Source organism: Monodelphis domestica, chromosome 3, assembly GCF_027887165.1.
Source record: "Monodelphis domestica isolate mMonDom1 chromosome 3, mMonDom1.pri, whole genome shotgun sequence".
In the NCBI taxonomy this organism is placed as follows: domain Eukaryota; kingdom Metazoa; phylum Chordata; class Mammalia; order Didelphimorphia; family Didelphidae; genus Monodelphis; species Monodelphis domestica.
Window position 1 is genome coordinate 399,096,723 of NC_077229.1, and position 21,075 is coordinate 399,117,797.

A 21,075-nucleotide genomic window follows, 5' to 3' on the forward strand; every position below is an offset into this window, starting at 1 on the left:
AACAAAGAGCCAGAAAAACACAGACTCTTTTAAGTTTATACATAGAAGGAAAAATTCTCAATCATAGTGATTAACATTCCATCCATCTGTCACCTCTTTTTATAGTGCCAGTGATTGCATCTGCAGTATAGAATAAGCCTCATGGGTGTCACTGTCAGGTCCCTTTCCTCCAAACACTTTTCCCCCACTTTTTCTATACCGGCTAATGACCAAGCTGGGATATTTTACTGGGGGTTGAAATTTACAGTCAATTTCAAGCATGTAAGTAAATCTGGTTGGATTTCAGTCACCTCTGGGCCTTTTAACTTAATGGGCCTGCCACAATACCCAGCAGGCCTTGGGCTCCTTTGACATTCTCGGAGTTCTAAATCCACTGTACCAGGCTGCAGTGTAAACCACGTTGCATGCATACGGCATCATTTATTTGCGACTGATTAACATGTCAGGTAAGATGAGGTATCTATGTGTGTTCTTTTGTATGTTCTGATTGTATTTCTCTGGAAGCAGTTTTAACTAGCCAGTCTACTAAACAATTTGGTGCCATGCTACCATGACCAAATCATGCTGCATTGCCATGGAAGATTAGCCATTAGAAATGAAGTAAGGGCCATGGCCATTCCCATCCCATCCCATTCTCATAGCGCCTTGGCTATGCGGGAAAGGTAAAGTCCCTGCCGCTCTGTCCTTTCTGATTCTAGGAACGGCTGTTAGCTTTGAAGCGCAGCATGTCGTTTATGCAGGACATGGATTTTTCTCAGCAGGCAGCTCTTTTGGGCAATGAAGACACAGCTGTTGAGGAACCTGTCCCTGAAGTTGTTCCTGTCCAAGTAGAAACAACCAAGAAATCCAAAAAGCCAAGTAAAGAAGTTATTAGGTAACAGTTTTAATGAAAATGTATACAACAGCTTTCTGAAGTTTGATACTCTCAAGCAGACTAACATGCTAGTCTTAGTGATATGAGTAAATTAATGGAAATTTTGCTACTGTTACATTTTCCAAAGAAGTTATAGGCAGGATTCATTTAAGGTTTTATAGAGGTGCATTGTACTGGGTATTCTAAGACCTAAGTTCTAGACTTTACTTGATTTCAACTCACAGGGTATCTGGCTAAGTCATATTATATCTTCATCTTTAAAATGAGATGTTAATGTTTGCTTCTTGGCCACCTTAGGTAGATGACATAAATATTGTTTGCTAAGTTCTTTGAATTTCTCTGAAGAAATGCATATCTACCTATAACTATTATTTTTTTATACGGGTAAAATTCCATTATAAGCAAGATCTTTAACAAAAATTTTCAAATACCTGCTGGTTATCCATTTCAAATGCCCTTAATACAACAAAATACTGGTTTGAATTTGAAATTCAAATATAAAAATTTGAAAATTCCCTTCAAATTTGTCTTAATTTAATCTGTATATAAAATGGTGTTATTGTTCTGTAACCCTTAGTACTGATAAGTCTGATTGCTTCACTGTTTTGTATTCTTCCTCAGGAATTCTTCTTGGAAAGACAACAAATTAAATCATTGATTAACATTTAATGCATAGAGTCTGATCTGGAATAAACATCTTTGTATATGCTTGGCTACATGTCAGTCCCCAACACACATGCCAAATGGTACCACACAGGGCTCTTCATCTGGCATGTTGGTCAGAACTAATGCTGTTTACCACTGCCTGCTGTCACCATCATCCTGGGGTTCCCACAGGTCTCCTGGCTGGGGCACTGGGTGTGGTCAGTGGGCTGAATTCTGAAAACTGTTTCTCTGCTGATCCTCTCTCCAAAATAGGTGTGCTGACACCAACTCCATTGTCAGCTCTCAATTATTAGTACACATTAAGTGAATGATTACTAGTTCTAGGGGGCTGCTTCTTTTAACATTTTTCCCAGCATGCCTAGTGACTTTCTGACTCTCCAGCTTTCCCTGATCCCTTTCCCTGCCTGCCTTTTCTAGCCTCATCAGCCCTTTTTGTTTGCTTTCTCTGTATGTTTGCTGTCCAAGCTGAAAAGGGCATTCAGCTGTTGGCTACATAATGGTAATTGAAGGAGAAGGGGTCAGGGACAGCAGTGTCCTTCTTCACCTACCCACCCAGTGTTTTTGTTTTTGTTTTTCTTTTTAGAAGTATAAAGCAACCTGGTCTCAATAGACATTAGCCCTAATAATGGTAGCAAGTTAGCCAGCACTTTCTCTTTTTTTATGCACAGAAATTACTTGAATTTTTAAAAGTCACATTATTATTCAGCCATACGAGAAATTGAAAGGCATTTTTGAATAAAGTAATTATAGAAGAAGTGGAAAGTTTCTGAACTTTTAAGTCTCTCCTCTGACAGCTTCCCAATTTTTTGCCTCACTCCCTTCATGTCCAGTGTCTCAGGGGATCAAGAGAGGCAAAAAATTGAGAGGTTGTCCTCAGTAGCTGGGTGGGTTAACAATCTACCCTTTCCTGCCTATCTAGTTTGTAGTTATAGTCTCCACTAATATTCCTTCCAACAGTTGGGATAATTGAAAGTTGACTTTTTCTCGATACCAATACTATCTATCTATCTATCTATCTATCTATCTATCTATCTATCTATGTGTGTCCATCTCATGATTTCAGAGTGATCTGAGTACATTCTGAAGGGCTAGAGACATGCTTATGGTAGCAAAGTTTACCAAATTGGATTCTTTAATTCTCAAATGACTTAAGTGGTGATTTCAGACTCTTGATTTGAGTACACATTCGTTGGCATTTTTAATTACTCCTTAAGTCCTGTTAGGAGAATTTTAATAGTAGCCATTCTTTATACCTGTCTATACAAGGAAATAAGTAATATTACCTATCCAGGTACTTGTGCATTGAACCATTAATACCCAATGAGTTGTTAACCTCATTAAATATGTTGTACATCCTATGAAGACCAGGTACCATTGCTTTCAGTAGTTTTCCCTTTCTGTCTGGTGGATTGAAATAGGTATAAGGGGAATAGCACAGGGAATAACTTTCTTCTTTAAATATCTAGTTGCATTATTTTATGTGAGCTTGCAGATAGATTAGAGGAGAAGACATTTAAGGCCTGCAAATATAGTTAATTTGTATTAATGGTATGGGTATATAGGTGTTCTTATTGATAAATGCATTTAGAGATGTTTGTACATATATGCACCCATATAAAATGCAATTGTCCTTATACACGCAATCTCTTTGTTTTTCTGCATCCATAATAATCTTTTTGTCATACTTCTCTCATATAATCATAGAGCTGAAAGGGACCTTGAGAGACCATCTAGCCCAGCCCCATTCCTCCAGGCAGGACTGTATTCAAACCATCCCAGAAAGATACCTGCCCACCATTTTCTTAAAAATCTCCAGAGAAGGAGACTCCACAGCCTCCCTTGGTAATGCATTCCAATGTCTCACAACTCTTATAGTCAAGAAGTTCTTCCTACTATGTAACCTAAGTTCCTCCTGCTACAATTTAAGTCCATTCCACTTGGGTTTTTTTCCCCCTCAGTGGAAGCAGAAACGAGCTGCTCACCACCACTCAAACAGTGACCCATCCTCTACTTGAAGACTGTTAGACAGTCCCCTGTGAGCCTTCGAGATTAGCCTTTCTTCTGAGGGGGTTTTGCTTAAATTGTTAATTTGTGTTTGTCACTTCTTTGCATTAGTGCTTTCAATGGCTCTAAAATGTTTGTGGCTTTTTTTATCACCCAATGTGTCTTTGTTATGCTCTCATGTGTATTGATTGAGGTGTTGTATTTAGGAAACCTCAGTTATTTCTCACTTTTACATTAGCATTTTTGCTTTTTTGTTGTTAGAACTTCAGAGAATGGATGAAAAGTAATAAGTTTTGAAAATGTAATTGTGAACATTCCTAGTAATTAGTTCATGTTTCCATCTTAAACTTTATATCAAAACCTATTGGTAGTCACAGTGTAGTGGGGCGGAGGTTGGGGGTCTGGGTATGGGGGTGGTGAAATGATTTTGTATTACAATGCTTATCAGCAGGGTGCTGTGGTATAAGGTGTGATGGTTATGTACTGTTGGAAAGGTTACGTCATGTGATTTTCTCTATATTTTAGCTGCATATTTGAGCCAGAAGGAAATGCCTGCAGTCTGACAGACAGCACAGCAGAAGAACACGTATTAGCCTTGGTGGAGCATGCTGCGGACGAAGCTCGGGACAGGATTAACAGATACCTCCCAAACAGCAAGGTGACCCAGCCTGTCATATTGGATACAGAAGGGATACTTAGAATTTTTAGATTTAAGTCTATATGTAAAATAACTCTACATTTAGAAGTGGTATGGTATGGATGGATTTACTTAGGATTCATTGAAAAAGCATATCCTGGATTCCTCAGAAAGTAAGACTGACTATTTGCTAATTACATCATCTAGGTAGCTAATTGGGTCATAAATATTCTGGCTTCTGCTCATACTTGAGAGTTGGTTTGAAAATTTGTCTTCTCTGGTTCCTGCATTAAGAAGCTGTTTGCTTTTGAAAATGGGGCAGAGAGAGTAGAGAAGCAGGATACTTTCTGGCTGTGTGACCCTGGTCAAGTTACTTAACACCAAATTGCCTAGTCCTTACCATTCTTCTGCCTTGGAACCAGTACTTAGTATTAATTTTAAGATGGAAGGCAAAGGTTTAAGAAAAAGAAGCCAACAAATTCATATTATCTTGTGAAAAGAGTTTATTTCCTTCGGTCTTGTAGCTCTTTATGTCTATTGGCACTAGAGTTCACAAGATGCATTGTATATACATGAAATTTGGATCTTTTATTCTTAGTATCTGGTTACATAAATAGATATTGATTAATTTTTTCCATATCAGAAAATACTCCTTTTTTTGCTTTAATAAAAATTTTCAATTTGTAAATGAAATTATGTCTTACAGTGTACACAAAATCAGTTGATATTGTATCTCACTTACCTTTTTTCTTTCTTAATATCCTCGGAACTTATCATAGTGCCTGTCACATTATAAACACTTAATAAGTGCTTGCTGATTAATTAATTGATTTTTCAATCTGCATCTCTTTACAGATGGGCTACCTAAAAAAGAACGGAGATGGGGCGTTACTGTACAGTGTGGTCAACCTGTCAGATCCTGAGGCAGAAGGTAAAAGTTTTTCTTCTTCAGGACTAAGTTTCACCAAATACATAAGCAGGCTCTTTTCTCTCTCCATGTATATATAGTCATCACTTTAAATGGTAATTATTCAGACTTTGTCATATCTTTTTGTTTCTAGTTTTTTTTTTATCTAGCCTTGTTTCATCAGTTTCAGAAATGCTTAAATAAAGTTGTTCCCTCTACCAGGGAATATCACCAACGTTTTTTGTTTTGTTTTAATCTTTACCTCCTGTCTTAGTATCATACTGAGTACTGGTTCCAAGGCAAAAGAGTAGTATGGACTAGACAAATAGGGTTAAGTAGATTAACTTCTTAGTGACTGAGATTTGCTGGGAGCATTGAGAGGTTCCATGTTTTGCTCAGGATTATATAGCCAGAGTGTGTCAGAGACAGAATATGATTCCAGTGCTTCCTGATTGTGGACAACTCTTCCATCTGAGATGCCATACTGCTTCTCATCAACACTTAGGCAAATTTGTAGCAAGGAGAGCCATATTCTATTTAGGATATTGGTCATATGGAAATTAAAATACTATCATCAAAAGATCATAAATTCATAGGTGGAATTAACCAAAAGTCTTCTATCTCTAACCCCCATAGATTGGTAGGTGAGGAAACACACTTAGAGCAGTTAAATGACCTGCCCAAGTTCTAGCAACAGGTAAAATCTTAGGAGAGAATTGATTCTCCCAAGGCAGCAGCTCTCAGCCTTCCAAAGAGAGCACTAAGAAAGGGAGACTTATAGGTAGAAAGGAAAGGAAAGAAACCTTAGACCTCCAGCTCCAGCCATTGCAAGGTGATTTAGAACCATATATAAGTCTGTGTGATTGATTAACCAAGTAAAAGAAGCCATCTTCAGGGAAAGGGGTTCATCTCAAAATTGGAAGAAAACTCAGGGAAACTTACAGATCTTGGCCCATCTGGTAAGAATAGAAATTAGTTGAACCAAAAAAGAATTGAAAGAGCATTATGCAAAAGACTAAAGTTTTTAGAAGTTTGTTGACATAGGGAAAAACATAAAGCAAGTGAGAAGACAGATCAAAGAAGTTAGGATCTTTCCATTTAGAGGATTCACATACAGAAACACACATGGGCAACATAGGCTTGTACTTCATATAGATGAAGTAAAAGGAAGTACTTACATCAACATTCATATCCCAGCTGCTTGCATGCTGAAAGGTGTATGTTGAACATATTTAGTAATACACATTTAATTAGCATTAAAGTATTCCTTAGTATATTTCTTTCGGGGTGGTTATTTTTTAAGCCACATAACATTGCAATAAATAAAAGTAAATAAAAAAGTTTGTATATTGCTCATCCTTATTATGTATGATCTCAGTTTTATCTTTAGCAATGCACTCCTTATGAAACCTGTTAGTTAATGCAAAACCATTTTTATTTTGTCAAAACATAGATGAAGAGACTCATCCAGTGGACTTGAGCTCCCTCTCAAGCAAATTGCTTCCTGGTTTTACTACATTAGGATTCAAAGATGAAAGAAGAAATAAAGGTAAATATGTAATTAAACATCAAGGCAAACTAAAGCAATTTATGAATTTTCCCTTAAGACAGCTTTTTTTCCTTTTTTTCTCTTAAGGGGTTCATTTTTCATTGAATCTGAGTGTGGGTTTTTAAATTAAGAGGAAACACAAGGGAAAGGTCATTATGACAGTAGAGGCGATTAAATCATTTTTATAACATGATGCAAAGTTAAGGTTTCCTATATTTGGGGTAAGTTGATCATTTGCAACTTACTATTAATATATCTTTACCTTTTTTCCCCTTACGTGCTTTCCTCCCCTCTTGAATTTGAGGAAGAAATCAAAGGATGTTTTTCCTCTTATCTTATAACTTCCCCCTTAACTGGGCGCTGCTTTCTGTAGCAGTGGCCTTGATCCTTGGAAATCATAGTGATTCTAGTAACTTTGTAGCATTTTCAGTATAACAAATTTATGGGAATTTTTGGGAATGTTCATTGTGCTAAATTATTTTAGGATAGATTTTAAATAGATTTGTCACATGTGGTTAAAACATGCACACAAGAGCTATTTAATTTACAGTTCATTATAGGAATTTCTTTTTGCCTACTTCATACATTTGAGCTCATGGCCATAACATATTTAAAGTATTTTTGTGTTTCCTTTTTTTTTAATTTGGATTGAGGCAAGGGCATAGGTATTTGAAAGATGTGTTGTTCTTTGGTGGTTTTGCTACCTGAAAGAAAACATGTGTGGATGGAAAGGGATTCTCCCTCTTCAGGATTTTTTGTTTTTCTTTGGTTTTGGTCCATCCTGCTACAATTGCATTAGTGTAGAGAACTTTTGGTGAGGAAATTCATTAATGCATTTCATTTCATAAAGATCAGCAGCTATTCCCCAACTTTCCATAGAAATGAAAAATGAAAAATTCCAAGCTGTCTCTGACCTAGGTACCCATAGCCGACTTAGAGCTGAAATGGACCTTAGAAGACATCTAATCAAGTCTCTTCCTTTTAACACTGAGCAAACTGACACCTAGAGAGAAGTGATTTGCCTGAGGTCTCATGGGTAAAGTAGGAGAGACCTAAAATTGTACTGCTTATTAGGAAGTGCAGTAGCTCATCCATAATATTTTAATGCCATTGTCATAGGGCATAGAAAAGTACAATCCTGTTGTCTTTCATATGCCTCCTTTCTTTTTCCTCTCCATTCTTACTGCCATCACCCTATTACTTGTCTTTATTTCAGCATCTGGCTATTTTAAGAGTCTCTTAAATAGTCTCTCCTCATCTCATTTCTTCCCATCATCTTGTACTGCACATCTCCATGTGATTTACCTTAAAACATGGTTTTGATCATATCATTTACACACATAGAACCTTTGCCTGTCAGATTAAGTCTAGATTCCTTCATCTGGTACTCTAGACTTAGCCCTCCTGTTCTGACTGAGCTTTATCTTCTGCTCTTCCTTTGCATGTTCTGCATATGTCTGCTGACAGGCACTGTTTTCATTGCCAAAACATGCCTTGTGTTCTTCCCTCCACTACATATTGTTTCATGTTATTTTTGTCCCAGAATCCTTCCCTTATTTCTGCCTATTGAAATTCAGCTAACTTTTCAACTTGGCTCCATGTTGTAGTGGAAAGGGCATAGGACTTGTCAGAAATAAGTTCCATTTCTAATTCAAAATATTTTTAATTGGCTCTCTTAACTTACCAGTTTTCTCATTTGTAAAATGAGTATGTGTACAACCTGGCCTGAGTCACTTCCTGGCTGTGTGACCCTGGGCAAGTCATTTAACCCTCATTGTCTAGCCCTTTCCTGTCTTCTGCTTAGAATTAATACTAAGACAGAAGAAAAGGGTTTCCAAAAAAGAAGAAATATATATATTTGCACTACCTTTCAAGCTGGTTGTAGGGAAAGCACTTTGTAAATGTTATATAAATTTGAGTTATTGTCATTCTTGAAACTGTCCTCATAAACCATACCAAGTGTAATTTCTTTATTTAAGCTAATTTTGTCCTTATGTGATCTAGAATCAGACAGAACCTTCAAAGGTCATATCCATTGTTTTATATGATGCCTTAAAGTTTTCAAAGCTATAATCTCATTCAGCTCTCACAACTGAGATCAATTGTATAGGTGGTATTATCTCCATTTTACAGGTGAAACTTAAGCTCACGTTAACAAAGTGACTTAACCTAAGTCAGAGGGTAGATGAGCCAGAATAAAAATAACTTGTTGGGAGACCCTTCTGGTTAAGGATCTGGCTTGATTGTGACAGAAATCACTGAGCCAGAGGTCCACAGGTTTCCTCCTAAGACCTCCTTTTGCAAAACACATATACTTTTATAGTTTCCTATTTATCTTTGTCCTCCCCCTTATAGGAGTCCCCAGTATTTCCGGTGTAGGACTTTTCACTACTCCATCTGGAGCTACAGTTTCCCTATACCTTCTGGAGCTGTGGCTTCCAGTATACAAGTTCTGTCACCTCTGGGTGACCTCCTCCTTCCTGTGTGAGCTGATTTACCTAGGATACATTGTTGAAGAAATCAACACATTCGAAATTAACAAAATAATTCATTTAGGATTATTATGATAGCTGATTATCTAACAATATACCTACTTTGTTAGAACTCTGGTATTATCCTGGAACTACATGCTAATTAGTCCAAATGACCTTAAATTTTGGTACTTTGTAAATATGTTTTGCAGAAAAAATTCTAGGAGTTATTTGTAGTAAGCATTTACAATATATAGGCCAATCTGGGGGTAACTGCAAGGGTCAAAATCTCTACAGCTGGTCAGGGAAGAATATTATGTTCTCCGGTGAGAAGGACAGAAACTCCCTATTTATATCTCTTCTTTTTCTGCCCTGCTGTATAAGTATGACCATAAAGTAATAAAATTCTCCATTTTAAGGCCATTCTATCTCATTACTTTAAGGTTCACACTTACCAATTTTAATGTAACTTTAAACCCAGGAAATAGAAATGGGCAAGAAATTATGTAAAAATATTTTATTAATTAAAAAAAAGAAAGAAAAAGAAGTTACCTTTTTTATGTGGAATTTCAGTTTAAAACTAATATTGCATATTTTGTTTTTTCTGATCCCCTTTTAGTCACGTTTCTTACAAGTTCAGGTACTGCACTTTCAATGCAAAATAATTCCGTATTCAGTGACCTGAAACCAGATGAAATGGAATTGTTATATTCAGCCTATGGAGATGAAACTGGTATACAGTGTGCCTTAAGGTGAGTATTTGCTTGGTACTCCACAGTGACTAAATAGCTGGAGAATGAGCTGATTTACCTTTCTATAATGAAGGAGCAGTTTGTTGGCCATTGGCTTGTTGAATAGAACATAGCTGTGGTTAGCTGGCAGTAATTTCTATGATTTGCTGTTCTGTTACACAAAAGAATTTATATTTTATCATGGGGCAAGGGCATAAAGAGAGAGGGATGGGATAACACAATCAAATCTTACTCTGCATTGTCAGAACAAAACTCCGTATCTAAGCATTGTCCTGACTATGTTAAGTATGGATCGAAAAACTGACACTTGAGAGACAAGCAAACTAATTTGGAGTATAATACAGTAGTCCAGGAAAAAGATGCTGCTGAGGACTTGAACCAAGGTAATGGTATGTGAGTTGAGAGAAGAGGTGGTATACAAAGACATAGAGGTAAGAAATGACAAGCTTTGGCCTTGGTTTGGCTAGGTGGATTGAGTGAGAGTGAGGATGTGAAAGTAACCAAAACTGTAACCATGAGTGAATGGATAGACATCCTTCAGTAGAGATAAGAAAGTTTTGAAAGGGTGAAAGAGTTTTGAGAGGAGAAAGATAAATTCTGTTTTGAATATGCTGAGTTTGGAGGTGCTGTAAGAGACATCCAGTTTAAAACATCCAATTAGTAGTTACTGATGTGAAAATGGACCTCAGAACAGGGCAATTAGCTATTAAGTAGAAGAAGCAGAAACCTCTTTCTCCTCTATCTTTCAGAGTATATTTGAAAGCACAGTAAAAAAAAAAAATCATTACCCTATGAAACATATATCTTAAACACTAATTTATACCCAAGTAAAGAAATATAAATAGAAAGAGGCTTAAAAGCAAAAGGTTATACAGCTACCCAAACACTCTTAACCTTTGTTCTTTGTAGCTTACAGGAATTTGTGAAAGACTCTGGGAGTTACAGTAAGAAAATAGTCGATGACCTATTAGATCAAATTACAGGGGGTGATCATTCCAAAATCATTTACCAACTGAAGCAGGTAAGTCCCAGTTTTTCTTATGGACATATCTGTGTGCTTATTCTCTGACCCCAAATACTGACTTCTCTCTTTTTTAGAATTGGTATTTTTTCAAGTGTAGAACTGTGGTTTTTTTGTCTGTTTATTTGTTTTTTTAAACCTTTACCTTCCTTCCAGTATTGGTTCCAGGGCAGAAAAGCAGTGAGTGCTAGACAATTGGGATTAAGTGATTTGTCTGGGGTTACACCGCTAAGAATTGTCTGAGGTCAAATTTGAACCCAGTTCTTTTTGTATATCTGTAAGTCTCATAGGTAATAAATGCCCTGCTGGGAAATGTCACATGCACTGTGTAGCCCATTCTAAAAGCCCAGTGGTTATACCTTGTGGTATATGGAAGACCATCCTATTGTCCTGATTGAGGTCTGAATCTTCTAGTCAGAGAAGCTCAGGAAAGAAAGATGATGAAGATCATAAATTGACTGAGGGGAAAGAAAGTCACTTTTTTCTTGAAACCACAGATTTTTTAAGGCAAGTGCTTTAAGCTGGCTCAGTTTACCATCAGAGGAGGCAGCTAAAAGAAATAGCTAAGCACACATGGATCATGCTTCTCTTTCTCTGGCCCACTTTTTGCTACTTAATAAATAATTGTAAAATTAAAATGGTTTTCAGGGAATTTTAATCATGTAAGAAGTAAAGGCATGTCTGGGCCATCATCACGAGTTGAAAATCTAGCTTGAGATCTCACCTGCCAACCTATGGCAGACCTCATTTAGAATTACAACAGTCTATTTATATGACTAAAGTTTAGGAAATATTTGCTAAAAAAAAAAGTTAATAAATTCCAAGTAAAGGTTTAAGGTAGGGAGCCCAATTGTTCTTATCCTTCTGGTGATTTAGTAGCACTTAAGATTCTTGTTTGGACATTAGGAAGATTTTATAAAAATCAGGACCTCCTAAATGCCTCAGTCTCTGGAATGTAGGGTTCAAAATATGTCACAAGCACAATTCATCAATGCAGTTTGAAAATAACAATAACAGACCATATAGAAATTAATCTGATCAGGATACAATTTTTAGTCATCTCTAATTGATACTATAATTAATTGACTGAAATAATCAGACTTAACTTTAACTCTTAAATATAAAGGCTATAAACTCTTGAGGAATCTGTAGTGAATATAAATCCTTCACTTAAACAAATACCATCTCCTTTTAATGCAATTCTAATTTCTATTACTGACCCAATGATTGTTTCTGTTATCTTTATCAAGAATCATGATTTAGTCAAGCTATGCACTTAACATTCCTAAATTGATAACAGAAGTCCTTAATTTTATTGGTGACTATTATATTCTAAAACCTCACTCTGTCTATTTTTTCTATTACTATGGTTAAATTACATACTAATAATTGATATCTTAGACACAGTTTACTAAGTGGGTTTAACTTTTTCTAAAATAATTACAGTTACTACTTCTAAAGGATTATATGTGATTTCTTTTTTTATAATTACTGATATAAAACTAATAAAGGCAATTTCCTTTTCAATAATAATACAACATAGAGATGGTAATTAAACCTTTGGAAGTTGATCAGATCACTGAGTAATATCGAATAGGAGAACAGAAAGCTGCCCAGTACAGAACCCTGAAGAACACCTATGATTAGAAAACATGATCTGGAAGAAGATCCAGCTAACAAGACAGAGGACTGTTAGATATGTGGGAGGAGAACCAGGAAAGAGTATTTGTCCCAAAAACCTAGAGAGAAAAGAGAATCAAGGAGAGGGTGATCAGTAGTGCCAAAGGCTGCAGAAGGGTCAGGAGAAAGAGAATTAAGAAAAAGCCATTTATTTGGCAGCCCAGATCATTAGTAATTTTGGAAAAAGTAACATTTGGTGTAATGATATGGTGAGAAGCTAGATTATAAGAAAAGAGTAAAAAGAGAAAGTTAAAGCTTCCATTGTTAATGGACTATATATAGATTTCCAAGTTGCATAAGAAATTTGGACCCCTTTTAGTCCCTTGAGTTATAATGATTCATAGCACCTCGCTATTTTCTTCTTATTTTTCACCATTGTGGAAGCCAAAAGAGTGGAGGTACACAAGTCTAAATGCTGTCATGTATTTCTGATTCAGGTGTTATTATAACCAAAAATTCTTTATCCATTGGTCAGCCATCTGTTGGATGAACCTTGTCTGCACATAATTATGCTAATCCTTGGATAGAAAATAGTATCTCACTGGGCATATTAACAACAAAATCAGAACTTTTAAATGCATTCATTTGGTAGCAGTATTATCAAGAAAGTATCAGGAAATTCACAGTATCTTTTAAAGAAAATTAATGACATTTGTAAATCTTTTGTTGGCAGAATTCTTGATAGCCTCTTTTCAGGACCTATCTTTCATATTAGTGCTTAAATTTCCACATTCTTCATAAACAGAGGTAGTAGTGGTAATAAAATTGATGGATGCTTTTTCTATTGCCATTTTCTCTGGGCATCTTTCAAATATTCCTGGTTCTCCAGTGGTTTAAGATTTTTTTGGATTCCTAATCTAGAGAACAAGACTTCCCTAAGAACCTGGGCAGAGAGCCACAGTGTCACATCTCCATCCTAATTACTTTTGACCACTTCAGATGCTTCTGGTTACAAAAACAACATTGAGTTCCTTCCTTTTTCTCAGAATACATCCATTATATATGTGTGTGTGTGTGTATAAATACATACAATACTGTGTATATAGGAATTAAGGATACGTCCTTATCATGGACTGAAATATTTAGGGGATTCTATTATACATAATAACTCAAAGACAGGGACATAATGGTTTCATCCATTTTTCTGTACTTTGAGCTTAATATAGAAATCATGGAAAGAAATTCATTTTGAGATTTAATATAGCAGTTTTGCAATATAGTAGAGCACTGGATTTGTAGTCAGGAGACCTGTTTCCATCATATCTCTGAAAGTAATTTATATGAGCATGGTTAAAGATGGTTAGTCTCTTAAGTTCAGTTTTCACATCTGTAAAATGGAAATAATGTTCCGTCTTTAAATCTACTGATCAAATAAGATAATGTCTGCAAAGCACTTTATGAAATTTAAAGTACAAAAATTAAAATATGTTAATAGATAATTACTTAGTAATGATAAAAAGGTTGCATAATCAAAACCAGGATTAAGAATCATAATACTTGATCATTGAATGGGGTCTTGTTTTACAAAATCTTCAAGAAGTATTCATTTGCTTTTAGTTAGCACTTTTTAAAACTAAAAAAACCCCTTACCTTCCATCTTAGAATAAATACCGTGTATTGGTTCCAAGGCAGAAGAGTGGTAAGGGCTAGGCAATGGGGGTTAAGTGACTTGCCCAGGATCACACAGCTGGGAAGTATCTGAGACCAGATTTGAACCTAGGACCTCCAGTCTCTAGGCCTGGCTCTCAATCCACTGAGCTACCCAGCTGCCCTTTTTGGTTAGCTTTAAGAAAAAATAATAAACTGTGTTCATGAGCAAAATGTTCAGAGCAGTTTTCATGGAATAACTATATTTCTAAACAAGTTTCTCATCATTTTTTGTATTCCAGAGGAGGAACATCCCAATGAAGCCACCAGATGAAATTAAGGTATGGTATAATGAAGCAAGTGAACAACTCATCCATCAGGCTGTTGTTGGAATAGTTAACATTAACTTAGAAATCAGATTTATTTTTACATGTCTTGATATGTATTATTTTGCTTAGAAATTAATTAAATTTTGACAATTTGAATTGGATGATCTTAGGTCTGTCAGTATGTTTTGCCCTATGACCTACAATGTAGGGGTGTGTAAAATGCAAATGCCAGCTTCTGAAATGCAAAATTTCCATTTTCAAAGCAAAAGGCCTAGACTACCTGTAGCAGAAACCTCATGCTTACTGACATGCTAGAGAAAAATAAAACAAGAAGAGTCCAGTGATCAGTATGAGATGGGGGAAGAGGACTTACTAGAATGCTAACAGCTAGTATCGGCTTTGATGCTATAGGTCCTACCTGTTATAAAGGAAGAGCACAAATTGCGCCCTACCTGTCCAGATTCCTCCAAACCAATGATGGTAAGAGTACATGTGTTCTATGGTTCTTGTGATTTTTTTAAGTCAACAGGAGAATGGCTAGTGGTTACAGTACTCCATCTGCTACAGAGAAAACATTGCTTCATGACCATCCTCATTCCCTAATGCCACTTAAGTCACTATAGCTTTTAAACCACTTTGGTCATTCATGCATGTGTCATTCAGTGCTTTTTTTAGTTACTTCCCCAATGCCTTGATTCCTTTCTCTCCCTCCTCTTCCCCTTTTGATATACATATATGCATATATATATATATTTAAATGAGGTTTTATTCTCAGGTTATATTTGGGTTTTAAATTTTTCTTATTTGGGTTTTAAATTAAATGCAGGCACCTCTGACCCCGTTTGCATTTCCTTAGGAAAAATCCATTATTTTTCTCCCTCCTCCTAGTAATAAAGCAAAGATTTGTTTGTCCAGAATGCTTGAGAAATAGCATGTTCTGAACTTAACACTATCTTTTTTACTATAAATGTTTTCTTTTCTTGTAGTCTTAACTTGGAAACTTCATAATCAGTTCATTTGAGAATTTATGATTGGATATTGGAGTGTTCTATTACAAATTTTCCAGAATTAGCATTTCACAAGATTCATTTACAGTAAAAAAATAAATAAATAGGTATTTAGTTTCAGTCTGACACAAGAGACTAATGAGGCCAGAGTAGGGCAGTATATCAGGGTTTATTTGGAGCAGCAAGGAGGCCCAAAGCCAAGAGGATTAGCAAAGAGTCCCATCTGAGTGGGGGCAAATATAGAATCTTATAGGTTTGGGGAAAGAAGGTGGTAGGGGACAAGGCAACATGGATTGATTTCATTGGTTGTTTCATGGGGTAGGGCCAGATGGTTCTTGGTATTGTAAAGTTCCTAGCAGGGTACAGACAGTGTACATTCAGTAGTCATTCATCTTGAACATGTCAGGTCAAGGAATGTGATGTTTCAGTGTTCTGTCAGGCAGAGCAGGTGCTGCTATAGTTCTTTGTTCCAAAGTTCTAGCAGGTGCAGCGGGAGGTGGCATTTTCTGTCTTGGGTCTGTCATTCCCATTCTTTTCTTTGTATTAAAAAAAGGAAAAGGAGTGGTGGTGGTGGAATGTGGCTTGTTGGGGAGGTGATTTTGAAGAGGGGGCCACAAGTCCAAGGGGGAATATGGGTAATGATCTTGCTCATCAGACTGTGTAAGTGAAATGTCATACGGTGCTATATAAGTTATCAGGACCAGTATAGGACCAGGATTATACCTTGGTATTATCCCCATTTCACAGATGAGGAAAGAGATTTGGGTTGAGTGGCTTGCCAATGGTCACAAAGCTAATGCATGTTAGAATCAGTTCATGCCAGATTTCTTTTGATTTCCAGGCTGTTAGTTCTTTCCAACATACCATGCTGCGTTGCAAAGGAATTTCAAGATCTTTAAGGAATATGTCACTTTAATAGATTCTCACCCAGCATGAATCTCATCACTGTGCAGACTATAAACCACCTCATCCTGCAGAATTCTTGTTCCTATCTTGCTAAAAATCTTTTGGTAAATCTCCCATAGAGGATCTGTCATATGTAAGGAGAGGCTAGTATCTCACAGATCCCTGTGAAGCTATCAAGCTACCTGTCTTCTATTTCTTACCCTCATTATATGATCTACTCTCCTTTTTTTTCCCCCAGTAATATAAATTGCTGATGTCAAATCTGCTATAATACTTATACAAAAATCATTGGTGATATTTTATAGCCCACTTAGTCCTACCTTGAATCTTTCCATTGCTCCTAGGGCACCTCTAGTCTTTAATCTCCTAAGGCCATCATGTTCTTTGATTCCTAGCTCCAGCATCTCTAGGAGGGAAAGGGGAAGGGAATAAGCATTTATATAGTGCCTACTATGTGCCAGGCACTTCTAAGTACCTTTTACAAATATTCTGATTTGATCCTCCAACAATCCCTGGAAGGTTGGTGCTATAATATTATTATCCCCATTTTATAGTTGAGGAAATTGAGGCCAAGAGATTAAGTGACTTGCCCAGAGTAACATAATAAGTATCCAAGACCATATTTGAACTCCAGTATCCCTGACTCCAGGCCATTCCTATATCCACTGTGCTACCAGCCCCCTCTAGGGAAATAGGAGGGTTTAAAAAGATGGGTTTGGGATCATATAAAAAGCCCTGTACAGCTTCTGGGGAGGTGTATACTTAAACATACTGATGGAATCCCTAGATACCTGTCCAGTGGCTTGTTATAATTCACCGATAATTGCCCTCCATCTAGTTTGTTTCTTTAATCAAATATGGATGAATAGATTGATATCTTTTGAGTGAGCATAAATTTCATCAATTAAGTGCTTACTGTGTTCCAAGATTTAATGTGATCAATATGATGTTATCCACAAATAGGAACATAGGACAGGGGTTCTTAACCTCAAACCTATTTTTAAAAATTTTATATATTATATATAAAAAATAAAATTTTAAAAAATATATATATTTTGATAACTATTTCAGTAGAATTGCTTCATATTCCTTTGTATTTTATTTTTTGCATTTAAAAACATCCAAGAAGGGATTCATAGGCTTCATTCAACTGATAAAGGAGTCCAAAACAGAAAAAAAAAATTAAGAACCTTTGGGTTAAAGAATTTAACCATTAATAAGGTTATTATAATCTTATTATATAATCTTATAATTATAATCTTTATAATTTTATAATATAATTTTGTAATAAGGATATTATAATATCACTTTCACTTAAAAGGGCATCTTCTATTGATGCTAGTTATAAACTTCATATGATGCTTATACTCAGCAGATTATTGAAAAAATTGCTTTTGTAACCTAGTTTCATTGAATTTTCTTTTTCTTCATATGCTTAGACACACATCCTTTTAGTTTTCTTCCTACCCTTCTCATACCACTCTTCATCAGCCATCTCAGGAAAACTATATCCTCTTTTCCTCATTTTGTGACTATGAAGATATATCTGCTTTTCTTTTCTCACCTTTTTAGAACGGATACCCTTTAACATTCTCTTAAAGATTTTATAGATAATAAATAAGCATATGAATCAGTAGCCCCTAATGTCTTGGATCAGCCTTTTTTGGTAAGAGCATTTCTTCCAGAATGTTTCTTTTGGAATTTTCCCATTTTATGATATCTTTAAGATAACTCAAAAATAAATTACTTCATATCTTTAAAAATGGTGTTCCCTACAGCACAGGTGTCTTTTACTTTTATTTGTTCTAGTTCATCCACCCTTCCCAACTTAATCTCTTTAAGTGCCACCATCATTCCCTCACATAATACATCAGTTATAGAGGAGATAAAATTAGAATGTAAGTTTCATGGGTAGTAGGTGGCTTAAAATGAGAGTTGGGTTTTGGGGAATGGGGTGAGGGAATGAATTTTGGGTTCTTTTAATTTGAGATGCCTGTGGTATGGAACATCAAATTTTAAAATGTCTTTATAAGTAGTTGGTGATGCTCTTGTAAAATCAAATTGCATATTTTAAATCCTTTGGAGTCCTTCCATACTCGGTTCAATACACAAGTATGTGTTAAGGACCTACTATGTAAAAGGTTTATTTTAGGTCTGAGAATCCAATAAGAAAATGGCCTCAAGGAGCTTACATTCTATAATGTATCTACAGATAATTAAATACTGTATTATAGGATCATTTTAGGAAGGAAAAACACTAATAAGATTAGGAAAAATATTACAGAAAAGATGGCACCTGAGCTGAACCTTTAAGATCATTTTCAAGGAGCCAGAGATAAAGAGGGAGGACATGGGGGAGGAGAGAGGTAACTAGGTGGCTCAGTGGATGGAGAGCCAATCCTAGAGATAGGAGGTCCTGGGTTCAAATATGGATTCAGACACTTCTTAACTGTGTGACCCTGGGCAAATCACTTAACCCCCATTGCCTAGCCATTACCACTCCTTTGCCTTGGTACTAATCCACAGTATTGTTCCTAAGACTGAAGGTAAGAGTTATTTTAAGGTGGGGAGGAGAGGAATCATTCCATTTATGAGTGACATGGCTTGTATAAATGCATAGGGTGTTGGAGTTGTCATATTGAGTTTGAGAGAAAAAGTTAGTACATGAGGTAAGGTTATTTGAAAGAAAGCTGAAAGGGTAGATTGAGCTAAGTTTGTGGAAGGTTCTTAACTGTCAGACTTAGATTTTGTATTTTCTTCTTAGAGGTAGATTTTTGATCAAGGAAGTGACAAACAGGTTTGTTCTTTAGGAAGATTATTTTGGTATCTCTGTGGAGGAGATTAAGAGAAATAATAGTCAGGAAGACCATTTTTTATAGGCTATAGGCTCATTCAAATTTCCATAGTTATCTTGTGCATTGCTTTATGCTAATATTCAGTCTTAGGTAGGATAGAGATAAGAAATAAACACATTTAACTTATTAGCTTAGACATAATAGAGTTTGGCATAAACAAAATGACATCTTAGATATTTGTTTTCCTATTAAAAATTGTTAGGCAATGAAAACATGGAGATATTCATAAGGAAATTTCAAATTCTGGTTGCTGCTTTGAAGTGAACTATGGTAAGCAAAAGAAAAGATAAATGTTGATACTAAGAAAATTTCCAAAAGGTATTCCAAGACATCTCCCCTTCTAGGACATGTATCTGAATGTCAGCAATCATTTATCCAGTAAAGTTCATTGGAACAACATCTAACATCATCTCATTTTCTTCCATAGATATCATACTGGGCATTTTTTCATCTTGTGTTTGTGCCTTGTGGTTCTTCATTTGAGTCTCCCTTCTCATTGTGTTTTCAAGCAGATTGGTGATTCAGTTGGAGAAAATAGCAGCTCTGTTTTGGACTTTATGTCAATGAAGTCATATTCTGATGTCTCTCTTGATATTTCCATGCTCAGTTCGTTGGGTAAGTTTTCAATAGCTAAACTCTTTTTGAATTTTCTATATTGCTTATCTAAAAGAGTTTATCCAGGGGTTAGTTTTGTTTTGTTTTTCAAAAAATATTAGGAAGAAGAGTCCTTATCATTGTCAGTTATGAATTGTAAGGGCAATTTTCAGTGACATATGGACTTGTTGCTACTTCATACTTCATTCCAGGAATTCCCTAGGTCCATGGCTACCAGCAAGACCATGGGTCTTCTCCCTCCATCAATAATAAGTTGCCAGTGCAGTATTTACTCACCATCTAACGCCATCTAGGTGGTGTGTGAAGTCACCATCCAGGTGACTGTGAAGATTGTGTCACTCAATAATAATAGGAGTTAGGAAGAGGGGAGAGCTTACAGGAAAAAGTCATGAGTTCAGTTTGGGGCATGTTCAGTTTAGATGTCTAGTCTTTGGAATATCCAGTTTGAGATAATCTGATAGGCAATTGGAGCAATGGGGCTCAAGGATAGAATTAGATATCAGAGAATCATCAACATAGAAATAATCTTTGAATTTCTGAATTGGGGGAAAAAAATCTGTTGGATATGAAGAAACTATTACATTCCTTCAAAGGCTTTTAAAGGTTAGTAAACCTCTAAAAGTAGGTTCCATAGATCTAAGATTCATCTGTATGGGTACTAGTGTTGAACTTTCTTTTCTGGGCCTCAGCTACTGGATCTGTAAAGTGAGGGGATAAATGACATAATTTCTAAATTCCCATTCAGCTCTAAAAATAGATGATTTTGTGATCCTTCGTTGTTGTAAATCATAGTTCCTCAGTACCTTAAGCTCCTCTGTAGAGAATCCACCCAGCAAAATGAAGTTCTTCCTCCTGTTGTTTTTTTTTTTTGTTTTTCCTTGACTTTGAGCTTGACATTCTATCCACTCAACCACCTAGCTGTCCCCTTTTGTTCCTTTAGTATTGTCATGGATCACAGTACAGTAGTTGGGCAGTCTCTTATCCATTGTACTCTTTAAATGCCAGCACTGTGTAGATATTATGTCGTGATCATATCTATTATTTCTTTTACATGTCACGTCATTAAAAGTATTCTAGAGCTGACTTATACCCATAGTGTGTCTTTTGCCTTTGCTCACCAGTCTATACAGAATAAATATAAAGAAGGAAATACAAATAAATTTGAGGTCATTCAATTGGAAGATAAAAAGAGAGGGCACTAACAATAGAGAGATC

General features: G+C 36.0%; 1 protein-coding gene across 15 annotated transcripts in view; it reads left to right on the forward strand.

The window, feature by feature from the left end:
* Window positions 1-21,075, forward strand: part of BRD9 (bromodomain containing 9) — a 52,659-nt gene that overhangs the window by 17,768 nt on the left and 13,816 nt on the right. Inside the window, exons 7-16 of one of the 15 annotated variants that reach the window (XM_007486780.3) lie at window positions 699-874; window positions 3,245-3,382; window positions 4,070-4,202; window positions 5,037-5,112; window positions 6,542-6,637; window positions 9,728-9,860; window positions 10,770-10,881; window positions 14,451-14,489; window positions 14,889-14,957; window positions 19,755-19,860. In XM_007486780.3, coding sequence (XP_007486842.1) covers window positions 699-874; window positions 3,245-3,382; window positions 4,070-4,202; window positions 5,037-5,112; window positions 6,542-6,637; window positions 9,728-9,860; window positions 10,770-10,881; window positions 14,451-14,489; window positions 14,889-14,957; window positions 19,755-19,860 — 1,078 coding nt within the window. The remainder of the gene's footprint in view (window positions 1-698; window positions 875-3,244; window positions 3,383-4,069; window positions 4,203-5,036; window positions 5,113-6,541; window positions 6,638-9,727; window positions 9,861-10,769; window positions 10,882-14,450; window positions 14,490-14,888; window positions 14,958-19,754; window positions 19,861-21,075) is intronic. The other 14 variants (XM_007486781.3, XM_007486782.3, XM_007486783.3 and 11 more) reach the window with 14 other exon arrangements.